Source organism: Pteropus alecto, unplaced genomic scaffold, assembly GCF_000325575.1.
Source record: "Pteropus alecto unplaced genomic scaffold, ASM32557v1 scaffold45, whole genome shotgun sequence".
Lineage (NCBI taxonomy): Eukaryota > Metazoa > Chordata > Mammalia > Chiroptera > Pteropodidae > Pteropus > Pteropus alecto.
In genome coordinates, this window is record NW_006442491.1 from 28,665,884 (window position 1) to 28,677,984 (window position 12,101).

Below are 12,101 nucleotides of genomic sequence, written 5' to 3' on the forward strand. Positions count from 1 at the left end.
AGGTGAGCGAGGAGGGGCCCCAGCGCCAGTGATTGGCGCGCTGGGCGGCGAGGGCGGTAAAGGGTGGGGCGCCCGGCCCTGGGAGGGAGAGCCCCGCGCCCCCTGTGCGCTGGTCGCTGCCGAGCTCCCGCCGCGGTGAAAAACGGGCGCCGGGCGGGGGTCGTCGGGCCCGCTGCTCGTTTTTCCCGCCGCTGTCGGCCACCATGAACGCCAGCGGCCCAATCTTTCCGCTCGCTTCGCTCTACGTGGGCGACCTGCACCCCGACGTAACGGAGGCCATGCTCTACGAGAAGTTCTCGCCTGCCGGCCCCATCCTGTCCATCCGCGTGTGCCGCGACGTGGCCACCCGCCGCTCGCTGGGCTATGCTTATATCAACTTCCAGCAGCCAGCCGACGGTGAGCCCCGGGTAGGGGGTGGGGGATGGACCGACAGCATCACGGCCTCCGCGCTTTCATCTCTGGCTCCATCTTTTATCTTGCAGCCAAGGAAACTGAGGCCCATAGATACAGGGCGTTGCATGCAAGGGGCCCTGCCCCCAAGCGGCCCCTGAAGCAGGAATTAGCAATCACTGTGTGCCTGCTGTGTGTTTTACTAGTGCTCCATTTTGCAGAGGGGAGATATTAAGACTGAGTGAAAACAACCAAGGGCTTTGGGATCCAGCCAACCTGGGATTAGAAAACCAGCAGCTGTGTGACTTTGAGCAAATTACGCAATCATTCTGAGTTTCAGTTGCCTATATGAAAAATGGGGATCGGACTTGCCTGATGGAGTGATTGGGATGATGAGAAATTTAAAGCACCTGGTGAGGAAGATGCCTGGGGTGACAGGTAATGAGTGGGGAAGCCAGAGGAGCTGGGCCTGGGGCTCCTGCCTTTCTGGGCAGTGTGACATGAGATCTGCACCAGGTGCTACCTCCACTCCAGGCTTCACAACCCGTTTCTCAGAGTTGATAGGATTGATTAGAGCTTGCCAGATGGATGAGTCCACACTTGTGTTGAGAGTGGAGAGGATGAAGGTTAAGAGCATCTGGTTTTGCTGAAGTTCTGCCACTAGGCTGTGAGCCTGAAGAGTTCTGTGAAGTGGGGCAAAGGCTTATTCCCCAGTAGCACAGAAGGAGTGGAGAACTGTGTCCGTGAAGCATCTCCAGTACATTGTAAGGGTTCAATATATAGTAACCTAAGAAAAATACTAGTAACTATAGGCTTCAGGTGTAAGATTCCAGAAACAACCAAAGTAGGCCCACCCCCGCCAAGTCCAAAAGAGGGTGCCCTTGCTCAGGTCTCCCAGGTGGGTGGCAAGGTTTCCTGAGCAAGGGGTTTGCTGGGGTGGTTCTGCCTGTTGCCCAGCAGGTGACCTGGATTCCAGGGAGACTTCCCCTTTCCTCTGCTTTTTCCACCCACTGCCATTTCCATCTTCCTCCAACCCCTGCAGGACTTGACCTTTTGGCCAGGCTTCATAGATGGGGAAGCTGAGCTCCAGACAGGAGAAGGTTTTGCCCATGGGTGTTCATAGCAGAACTAGATGGAAAACTCAGACTTCTTGAAATGTGCTCCACTGACTTCTGCACGGTTCCCTGCCATGCCTCTGAAGCTAGAGGAGATCCTGAAAGCAGGAGACAGCATATTACCTGGGAGGGGACAGGCTGTAGCAATAGCAGAAGTGATGGGCATAGGCTGCTATGTTCAGACATACTGCTGTTTACAAAACACCTATTTTGTGCCAGGCACAAAGGACAAGGCACCTTGCATACCTTATTTAATTTTCAGGCTATCGACAACATAGAGGTAGATGGTATTATCTCCCTTTATCAGATGTGGAAGGATGGGTAATAGCATCTTCATCCTTACTTTATAGGTGAAACCATCTCAGAGAGGTGATGTTCGTCTCCCCCAAACTCTACTACTTAAGATTGAATCTCAGCTCTACTGCTCAGCACCTCTCAGCTTTAATTTCCTCAAACTGCTGCCCCTCCTTTGTCACTGACGCCCTCTTTTACATTTCTATCTACTCTGTGTGCTTTAGAGACCACAGTAGACCTGGCTCTGCCACTGATTTTTTTCCCCTTCGGAATCGCAGTTTTCCCATCTGTAGAATGGAGATAGGAATCCGTGCTCACGTGGCTACAGTGAGAAGTTGAATGAGATCCTAACTGGAAAGTGAGGAGAGCATCATACACATTAACTCTTCTTATCCTCCTGAGCCGTCAGGCTCTTAACTCCGGCGAAACCCAGAGATTGGCTCCTTTTTTGGCGGGGGAGGGGGCGGCTCTCAATTAAGCACCTTGGGACCCAGGAAAAGAAAGTCCCCTTACCTTGCTCTTTTTTCTCCTTCTGTCCAGCGGAGCGGGCACTGGACACAATGAACTTTGAAGTGATAAAAGGCCAGCCCATCCGCATCATGTGGTCCCAGCGAGACCCAGGACTTCGCAAGTCAGGTGTGGGCAACATCTTCATCAAGAACCTGGAGGACTCCATTGACAACAAGGCCTTATATGACACCTTTTCTACTTTTGGGAACATCCTCTCTTGCAAGGTGGGTATGCCTCTTGGAGGAGTCTTTGTCCAATACTCATGTGGTAGAGGGATGCCAAACAACACCTGACTTAACAGTTGACAAAGTCATTTCAGTTAAGTGCCAGGTTCAGCCAGCACCTGAATGGTAGTTATTCTTTCAGTTTCATCCTCATAGACCTATGAGAGGTCACCTGTGTATCAATCAGCTCTTGCTGTGTAACCAGCCCAAAGCTTAGTCACTGTCAACGACAACTATTATTTAGCTTATAATTCTGCAGTGGTGATTGGGCTGAGTTCAGCTAGGCAGTTCTTCTGGTTTTGGCTGGGCTCCTTCATATGCCCGCCAAGAGCTGGATGGCTCTGCTTCTAGGTGGTGGTTGACTGTCAGTCAGCTGGAATATATCAGCTTTCTTTCCTATAGTCTTTCACGCTCCCGGAGGCTAGCGCAGGCTATTCCCGTGGCAATGGCAGAGGCCCAGGAGACAGAGTGGAAGCTCACCAGGCCTCTTGAGATCTAAGTTCAGAACTGGCACACCATCACTTCTGCTGCATTCTGTTGACCAAAACAAGTCACAAGACCAGCGCAAATTCAGAGTGAGAGGAGTAGAAATTATAAGACAAAGGGTGTGGATACAGGAAGGCCATCATGGCAATCAGTAGCCACACCTTTAAAGATTTCTCATAATGGAAGTTTCATGAGAGTAGTGATCTTATTCTCCTTCACTTTTGTGTCCCAGGACCTGGAATAAGATGTGACACATAGTAGGTGCTCAATAAGTGTTTGTTGAGCAGATGGCTGTATTATAATTTGAGAAGGGTTCTGGTCATTTCTCTGACTTTGCAGATAAGGATCTTGAGGAGCAGAGGTCATACAGCAGGCCAGTCGGTCCTGACAGAAGGCTTAAACCTGGATGTTTGGCCTCTAGATTTTATGGAGACAGCAGTCGGTTACCCTGCAGACTCTGGTGTGTCTTCCCTTCTGGGGAAGTTGGGGGAATGATGGTGCCATCTGTGTTAGAACTCTTCCCTGAGTACTGCTGTGTGCCAGACACAATCCTTAAGTTCTCACGTCTCATCACCTCCCTGTGAATAAGGAACAGAGAGACTCAAGAAGGAGCAGTATTCCTGAGGGTGCTCCATGACAGACAGCCTCTCCTGTCTCTGAGGATCAATGTGAGAGAGAGTCTTAATTGTCCTACGTTCTTATAGTAGAAACAGATTTATCAAGTTCTAGGTTTTCTGCATACATGGCCCCCACTGAATTTCCCACAACAGCCACGTAAGATGTAACTAGGAGGATCCCTGTATTACATTTGAAGGCAGAGAGGCTCAGATCTGGGGTCACTTCTCCATGGTTACATGTTGTTACATGGGGGTGGGAGGTAAGTAGCAGAGCAGGATTTGAACCAATAGGTTTGCCAGTGTAGTTGAAGCTAAGTTACAGGGAAGAGTATGTCTGTCCCAATTATCCAGGACTTAGCTTCCTCTGGGCCACTGAAGATTAGACAGAAAGCTCTGCGTGACTCAGGCAAGTCTTTGCAGGCCTAATGAGGCTCCACCGTGGGCCTAGTTAGATAGAAAATGTACAATGTGGTCCCTACCCCAGAATTCTCAGGCTGGCTGGAGGTGGTAAGAAGCTTTCTGTGGCACCATGGGAAGAGCTCTAGAGCTAGAGTCAGGCCACTGGAGTACAAAGCCCAGCCTAGCCACTGAGCAGAGAGGCAACGTGACACAGTCAGACCTTGGACTTTAGGGCCAAATGTCCTTGGTGTAAATCCTGCCTCTTCCACTTCCTGGCAGTGTGACCTTGGGCCAGTTGTTGAACCCTCTCCATACCCCAGAATGTTTGTAGATTTTTTTAAAGAATAAAACAAGTTTATTGTTGAAACAGTACACGAATTGGTAAAGTTTTAAAAAATGTGCAAAGGAATAAAGTGAAAGAGAAGGCTCTGTTCCTTGAACCCTAATCCCCAGAAATAATCATTTTTAACAGTTTTGTGTATGTCTGTTTAAAATTTTCTCCTGTGTAGATGCCAACTTTAATCTAAATGGGCTTGATTTTTTTTTTTCCACTTACCAATATACCTTACAGATCACTGCGTAATCTACCACGTTCTCTTCAACTGTGCACATACAGTAGGCAAGTATGAATGCACTGTAGTTGACCAGTCTCCTCTTGATGGATATTTAGGTCGTTTCTAATTTTCTGTTAGAAACTAGGATGCGAGATTGGGGATTGGAATCAGATCCTTTTGCCCATCACTTTATGAAGATAATTAAAAGCTCATCTGTGTTATAGATGAGACCTGTGTTCAATTTGAGGACTCTCACCCTCCTTACTGTGTGATCTTAAGCAAATAGATTGACCTCTCTGAGCTTTAGTTTCCCATCTCTAAAATGGAGCTGTTGTTTGACATAGGATTGTCTTTCACAGGTGCAGAGCAAGCACTCAGATATTGCTTCTTATCCTCTTGCCATGCTTTTGTACCTGAATTGAACCCTCTGCTGGATGCGCTCCCTGTCCTTTCTCCCTATGGCCCAGGTGGTGTGTGATGATCACGGTTCCCGAGGCTTTGGCTTTGTCCATTTCGAGACCCATGAGGCTGCGCAGCTGGCCATCAGCACCATGAATGGGATGCTGCTGAATGACCGTAAAGTGTGAGTGGCAGGGTGTGGGGGCGGGACCAAGGCTGAAGGAACAGAATCCTGGCACCACCAACTCGGGACTGATGCTACCCACCACTGTCTAATGGGCACCAGGCACTGAGCAGCAGCCGATATTCTTCCTGGCAGTGTGACGGCCGAAGAGTGGCTCAATCTCTCAGGGACTCCTTTTCTGCAAGTAAAAACGGGGCTGCTCATATGTGCTAGAGGATTGTTCTGAGTAGTACATGAAGTAATGAATCTGAAATTCTAGCAGTAACAGCTAATGGCCAAATCATCAATGGTCTCGGGGATTTCATGTCTTCAGCCTTCTCAGCACGGCTGTGAATTCTTTTCTTAAGCCTTTTGTGTTGTTTCATGGGATTCTTGGATAGGAAGGAAAGTAGGCATATGCTTAGCCAGCCATATTCATGCAGTTAAGTTTGGCATCATCCCCACTTCACAGATGGGAAAATTGAGATGCAGGTGCTGGAGAGAATCTGCTCTGGCAGTTCCCCTCTCCCAGTTTTGCTTCTGCCCCTCTGATGGCCAAGCCCCGTGCTCAGTGCTTTGGAGTGATGGAGGTGCACTGAGGGTCATTCTGTCCAAGGTTTCTCAGGGGAGGCTCCTGTCAATGAAACTGAACCTTGGCAGGCTTTTCCCAATTCTCAGAAGGACGTTATCATTGTCAGCTACGATTTGTCCAAGCTTACCTTTGCCACTCAGTTTTCATCAATTTTTAGTGCCAGCTACAATTTATGCTAAATGTGCTATAGCTACTGTCAAATTTTCTTATGCTTGGCTTTTTTTTCCCCTTAATCTAGGATACTTTCTTAGATGCGTTGACGTGAACTTGGAAATGACAATTTTGAAAATTAATATTGTATTTAAGTGACTTTAGTCCCTCGCCACATAGCAACACTGGCGTGGTCCATATTGGTTTTCTCGTTGCTTCCCCAGTGCACCCAAGATATGTTAAATAAATCAGCAAATCCTTGTGGTGTGAGTTTGATCCCCAGTTATACAGGAATGAACACTGAGGCTCAGAGAAGTTAAGTAACTTGCCCAGGGTCCCACAGCTAGGCAACTAGAGTAAGGATTCAAGTGTGACTCCCAAGTTCATGCTTTTATCTCCTCTGCACTCAGCTGCCTGGTGTCTGGTAGAAGTTCCCTGTGCATTTGCCATAAGAATGAAGTCTTCTTGACCTTATGCTAGAACATTGAATCTTGGCTGTAGGAGGCGTCTGGACCTTAGATGTATTCCATCTAAGAAGTATTGCCCTGCCAAGTTCCCCGCTGAGGGATACAGAGGCCTGGAGGCTGGCAGCAATTGACCTCAGTGACCCAGCACTGCTGGATGGGCTGGGGTTGGGATGGGGGTGATTGATGGCTGGTAACTGCCTACCTTGTTGGTGTGTGCACAGCTTCGTTGGCCACTTCAAGTCCCGACAAGAACGGGAGGCCGAGCTGGGGGCTCGGGCCATGGAGTTCACCAACATCTATGTGAAGAACCTCCAAGTGGACATGGATGAGTGGGGCCTGCAGGAGCTCTTCTCCCAGTTTGGTGGGCACGTTTCCCGAGGGAGTTGGGGATCACTTCAACTTCCTGAGGATTTGTGGGAGGGGAGGGGAATATCTTGAGGATTCCCAAACTCCCCTTTGAGCCAGATTGGTCCTCCCCAGGGAAGATGCTGAGTGTGAAGGTGATGAGGGATGACAGCGGCCACTCCCGGGGCTTTGGCTTTGTCAACTTTGAGAAGCATGAGGAAGCCCAGAAGGTAGGAGCCTCCCCAAGGCCCTGTTTCATGGAGGAGGTGCTGAGCTGGACTAGGAAGGAGGGAGGTCTGGAACGGAGAGCTCCAGCTGCCAGTGGAGGGAAAGGAAGTCCCTCCCCAGCCACACAAGCTAAAGGCAGAAGGCTTCACCCTCCTTTGGGGACTTCCGAGCCCTGAGACTGGCTTCTTTTCATAGATTCTTGTCACATAGATTCTTGTCACATGAGAGGCTGGCTTCTTTTCATAGATTCTTGTCACATGAGAGATAAAAGGGGCCTTCGAGACAGCCACTAGCCTCTTAAATTGGTGGGATCGAGGTCAGGGAGGGGAAGTGCTTTGCTACTTCTTCCAGGCTTTTGCAAATGCCGTTTTCTCAAAACACTTCCCTTCCCCTACTCTCTAGTCCAGTGCTGCCCAATAGAAATGTAACATGAGCCACTGATGCTATTTAAAATTTTCCAGTAGCCACATTAAAGAGGGTGAGAAAGGAAACTGAAATTAATTTTAATAATATGTTATTCAACTTAACATATTCAAATTATGACCACTTCAATGTGTATTCAGTATAAAAATTGAGATTTTTACACTCTCTCTTTTTGTAATTCTTTGAAATCTGATACTTACAGCACAGTTCACTCTAACCATATTTCAAGTGCTCAGTCCATGTGGGTAGCGACCACTATGTTGGACAGTGGAGCTAATTAGTGTGTGTCCTTTGGGTCTCAGCTTATATATTCCCTCCTCTAGGAAGCCATCTCTCCTGTCTTCACTTGCTTCTGGTGAGATGCCCCTTCTGTGCGCCTCCATCATTAGCACAGATCTCTGTGTACAGAACTGAAGCTGGGTCTCGTTTCACCATTAAGTCTTTAGTATTGTACCCGCCAGTAGGTACCAGATTTATATTTGCTGAACAAGTGAATGGTACAAAGCCACATAGTTAGTGACAATAATAGTGTCATATTTGGCCTTCTACCACAAAGCTCTTTTTATGGCCGCTGCCCCATTAAGGTCACTGTTCATGGAAGAGCTCAGCTCATGGTGGATTCTGGCTGGAGACCTGGATCCTGGTGCCATCTCAATAGCAGCTGCTTCTCACTGATCACTTACCAGGGACCTGACACTTCTCTGAGGGTTTTGTATACGTCCTCATCTCCACTCCCACCAGTGCGGGCTCTACTGTTATTGTTCCCCGGGTTATAGCTAGGGACATCATGAGATTACAACCAGTTCTTTCTGACTCTGAAGTTTTGTTCTAGAATACACCGCTCCTTTGAAAGATAACCTCTTGTGTGTCCTTGAACAAATCCTGCCCTCTCTAGGCTTTGGTTTCCCCAATTTGTGAAATGCCAAATTGGAGTAGATGGATGAAGCTACAGGGGTCCATTAACTCCAGGATCTTAAAGACTTTGGTAATGACCTTTAAGACAGCCATAGAACAGGCAATTCCTGAGTCCCCAGCGTATATTTACATATATTTGCATATTTGGGTAGAAAAGCAAAAGTCATCATTTTGTGAAAGTATTTGCTAATGAAATGACCACTTAGCCCCTTCAAATATTTCTAACACCAGTGTCTGATCTTCACCATTGAGTCATGCACACATAAGTCTGCCTTTTGTTGATTTTTGTGGATAAGTCAATGCAAATTAAGTTCAGCGTAAGTGGTTTACAGAAAGAAGTTGTACATCTTTTGCAAGATGTAGGATTTCATGTAATCTAAGCCACTGACAGTTTAGGGTCTAGCTGGCTTAGGACAGTTAACTGAAGAAAAGAAAAATCAATGAGTTAAGACATAAATGTTTCTAAAACTAAAGCCCTCACAGTTAGCAAAAGGACTCTTTTACTGTGAAATCCAACATGAAGTGAAGGATATGGACTATGCTGTCAAACATTTTGAAAGAATTTTGCTCGCTGCTTTGTTCAAATAATCAGTGCGTAGTTAGTTAGAACCTAATTGTTAAATACAAGAAACTCTGCAAATTTCAATTTCACTTTTTAAAGCAGGTTCAAAATCAGATTTTTAACAATCTACAGCTTACTCAGAAATTCTTCTATGTTTTTAAAAAGTGGATTCACTTTAAATGGCCTTTAATGTGGTACTGATTATTCTCAGCTAACAAGGCTGGCCTGGCTGGCAGGTGGCCCCCTGTAGGTCTAGGAGATGGGACTGGAGGCCAGGGCTAAGGCTGGGGGCCTCATGGGGTGGTTACCAAGCGCTCTCACTTCCTCTTCTCTGCACAGGCTGTGATGGACATGAACGGAAAGGAAGTGAGAGGGCGGCTGCTCTATGTGGGCCGGGCTCAGAAGCGGATGGAGCGGCAGAATGAACTGAAGCGCAAGTTCGAGCAGATGAAGCAGGACCGGCTGAACCGTTACCATGTGAGGGTCAGCCTCCTGGCGGCAGCTGCTTCTATGTTCAGAGGGCCCCGAATGTGACTCCTTCCCCTGGCAATCCCAGTTCTGGGAACTGGGCTTTGGGGATTGTGGAGGCCTGCAGATTCCAGGGCATGGGCATGCTGAGTGATTGGTGGGGTGCATGGGTGCTGCACAAGACTGCGAACAGGAGCCTAGGTGGGCAGGGCTTCTCCTACACATGTTGGCTCCTCCCCACCCTCAAGGCAACCTGGAGTTTGGAGGGGAAGGCACATCTAGCAGTATCCTTTCCTTCCAGGGCGTGAACTTGTATGTGAAGAACCTAGATGACTCCATCAATGATGAGAAACTAAGGAAAGAATTCTCTCCCTATGGAATGATCACCAGTGCCAAGGTGAGGGCCAGGGATACGCACAGGGGATAGATGGCCATGCCCTCCCATCCTCTCACTGCCCGTACACTCCTCCCTCCTCACGACTTCCAGAGAGTTGGTGCTGGGCTACCCCTGTTGGAGTTTCGGGGGCTATGTCTGACCCCATTGGAGTTTATCATTCATCTGCAGCCTTGTCTGGACTGGAGGGGAAGAGGGTAGAAATGCAGTCCCAGTCACACAGCTGAATTTATTGAGGCTCACTGTAACCTTGGTTCATTCAACAAGCATTTATTGAGTGCCTGCTGTATGCCAGAGTCCAGAAATTCATGTCTCAGAATTTCCATTGACTTTTGTTGTCATGCCTTGGCTGGTGACATAACCCTTTCTGGGCCTCAGTTGCCCCATCTAAAAAATGAGAGGTTTGGGCTGCATCGTTCTTCATTCTTTCCCATTTATTGAGCACCTGCTTTGTGCTCAGCCCTCTTAGCACCTGAGATGTGGTTATTGACTGTTGTACTCAGTAGCTCTGTGACTTTGAGCAGATGTCCTATGAGCTTCATATATAAGATGAGGGTGTTGGGCTCACTGAATGGTTCTCAACCCTGACTTCTCATTAAAATCCCCTGGGGAGCTCTTCAATACAGGCGCCCGTGTCAGACAAACTGAGTGTAGATCTCTGAGGGTAAGGCCTGGGCATTTTATTTTTAAAAGTTCCCCAGATGATTTTAAGATGACCCAGTGTTCATTCCTTCCATATTTAAGCACCTGCTGTTTTACCAGGCAGGAAAAGCATACAAGAACAAGTCAGATGTGGTCCTTGCCCTTGAGTAGCTTATGGTCTGGGGGGGAAGTCAAATGCATCACTAACTCAGATCTATTATAAGGTATGTCTGTGGAGGGTGGGTAAGTGTTGGAGGTGGAGCTGCAGTAGCTCAGTGGAACAGGAAGGAGGGCTTCCTGTAAGAAGCGGCAGTGGTAGCAGCATTTGAATTGGCTGTGAGGAGGTAGGGAATTGCAGGTGGGAATGAGGAACTCTCCATAGAGATTGGTGTGGGTCATGGGGCTGGGGACCTGCACATGTAATAGCTGTGTTCTTAGGGAGTGCTCTGGAAGTTCTTTTCCCTGCTGAATACAACTTTAAATGTCCTTCAGGGAGCCTGGTGTTTGGGAAGAGGTTCTAACAATTTTGGAGTTAAGGTGCTTTTGAAAAAATGTGACAGAAAGCTGTGGGACATATAAATTAGGCATGAGTAAATTTGATCAAACATCATAAAAAACGGTGGGTCCTCTTTCCCAGCAAATGCATGCTTGGTGTAGTGTTGTGGTTGAAAGATGGAGTTTCAGAGTTAATCAGAATTACGTCTTAATCCCTGACCTACTGCTAACTAGCTGTAGGACCTGGGGGAAGTGACTTTGCCTTTTGGATGCTGTTTGCCCATCTGTAAGATGGGAGCAACATTCCTTACCTCAGATTTGTCCTGAGAACTGAAGAGCCTGCATGTAGAGTACCAGCCCACAATAAGTAGTGAAATCATTGTCTGATTATTCATGTACGTTGCATGTAATTTCGGGAGATTCACCGACCTCCTTGAGGACTCCTTGAATAAAAGGAATTGTAAAAACTTTGGAGTCGTGCTTCAAGTTGAGGCACACCTACCTTGTGAATTGGTTTAAGTCTGTATGTATTTATATAATTTAATATATTTTCTCTTATAAAAGTGATTATGAAAATTAAATGAGTTAATCTATATAAAGTGCTTACAGCGCTATCAAGTTCAGAGTAAGCTCTGCATAAGTGTTAGTTGTACTAATTATTTTTTTACTACCTAAGTTCTTATTAACCTGTTAAGGCAATATTTTTCTGCCAGGAAAACTTGGCTGTCTGGTGAAGCCTATGGACCCCTTCTGAGAATATTTTAAATATGTAAAGAAAAATTCATAGGATTACAAAAGGACAATTATATTGAAATAATTATCAAAATATTAAGGTGACAGCAGTATGTGCATTAAACTATAAGATCTAGTGAAGTAGCAATTATTATAAATGATATTTTGAGATCAATAATGTGGTACGAAAATATTTTCCTGAAAAAGTCACAAGCATGGCTAATAGTACTATGACTATTTATTGTTGCCCATATTCAAAATAGAAAGATATGCTAATGTGAAAATATAGATGCCATTTTTTTCCCTCATCCGAGTTCACAGATCTCCTTGAATTCCATCCATTGACGTCTTTGTGGATCTGTGAACTCTCAGATTAAGTCTCCCAACCCAACCCCCGGGTTGCAGACCAGTACTGGTCCGTGGCCTATTAGGAACTGGGCCACACAGCAGGAGGTGAGTGGCAGGCGAGCGAGCAAAGCTTCATCTGTATTTGCAGCCGCTCCCCAGCACTAGCATCACCGCCTCAGCTCTACCTCA

General features: G+C 47.0%; 1 protein-coding gene across 1 annotated transcript in view; it reads left to right on the forward strand.

Moving 5' to 3' along the window:
* The first annotated feature begins 174 nt into the window (after positions 1-174).
* The window catches only part of PABPC1L (poly(A) binding protein cytoplasmic 1 like), a 21,521-nt gene continuing 9,594 nt past the window's right edge, over positions 175-12,101 (forward strand). The window contains exons 1-7 of the mRNA XM_025039727.1: positions 175-396; positions 2,340-2,533; positions 5,057-5,172; positions 6,582-6,721; positions 6,841-6,935; positions 9,173-9,310; positions 9,603-9,698. Of these exons, the coding sequence (XP_024895495.1) occupies positions 204-396; positions 2,340-2,533; positions 5,057-5,172; positions 6,582-6,721; positions 6,841-6,935; positions 9,173-9,310; positions 9,603-9,698 (972 nt within the window). The 5' untranslated portion in view covers positions 175-203. The remainder of the gene's footprint in view (positions 397-2,339; positions 2,534-5,056; positions 5,173-6,581; positions 6,722-6,840; positions 6,936-9,172; positions 9,311-9,602; positions 9,699-12,101) is intronic.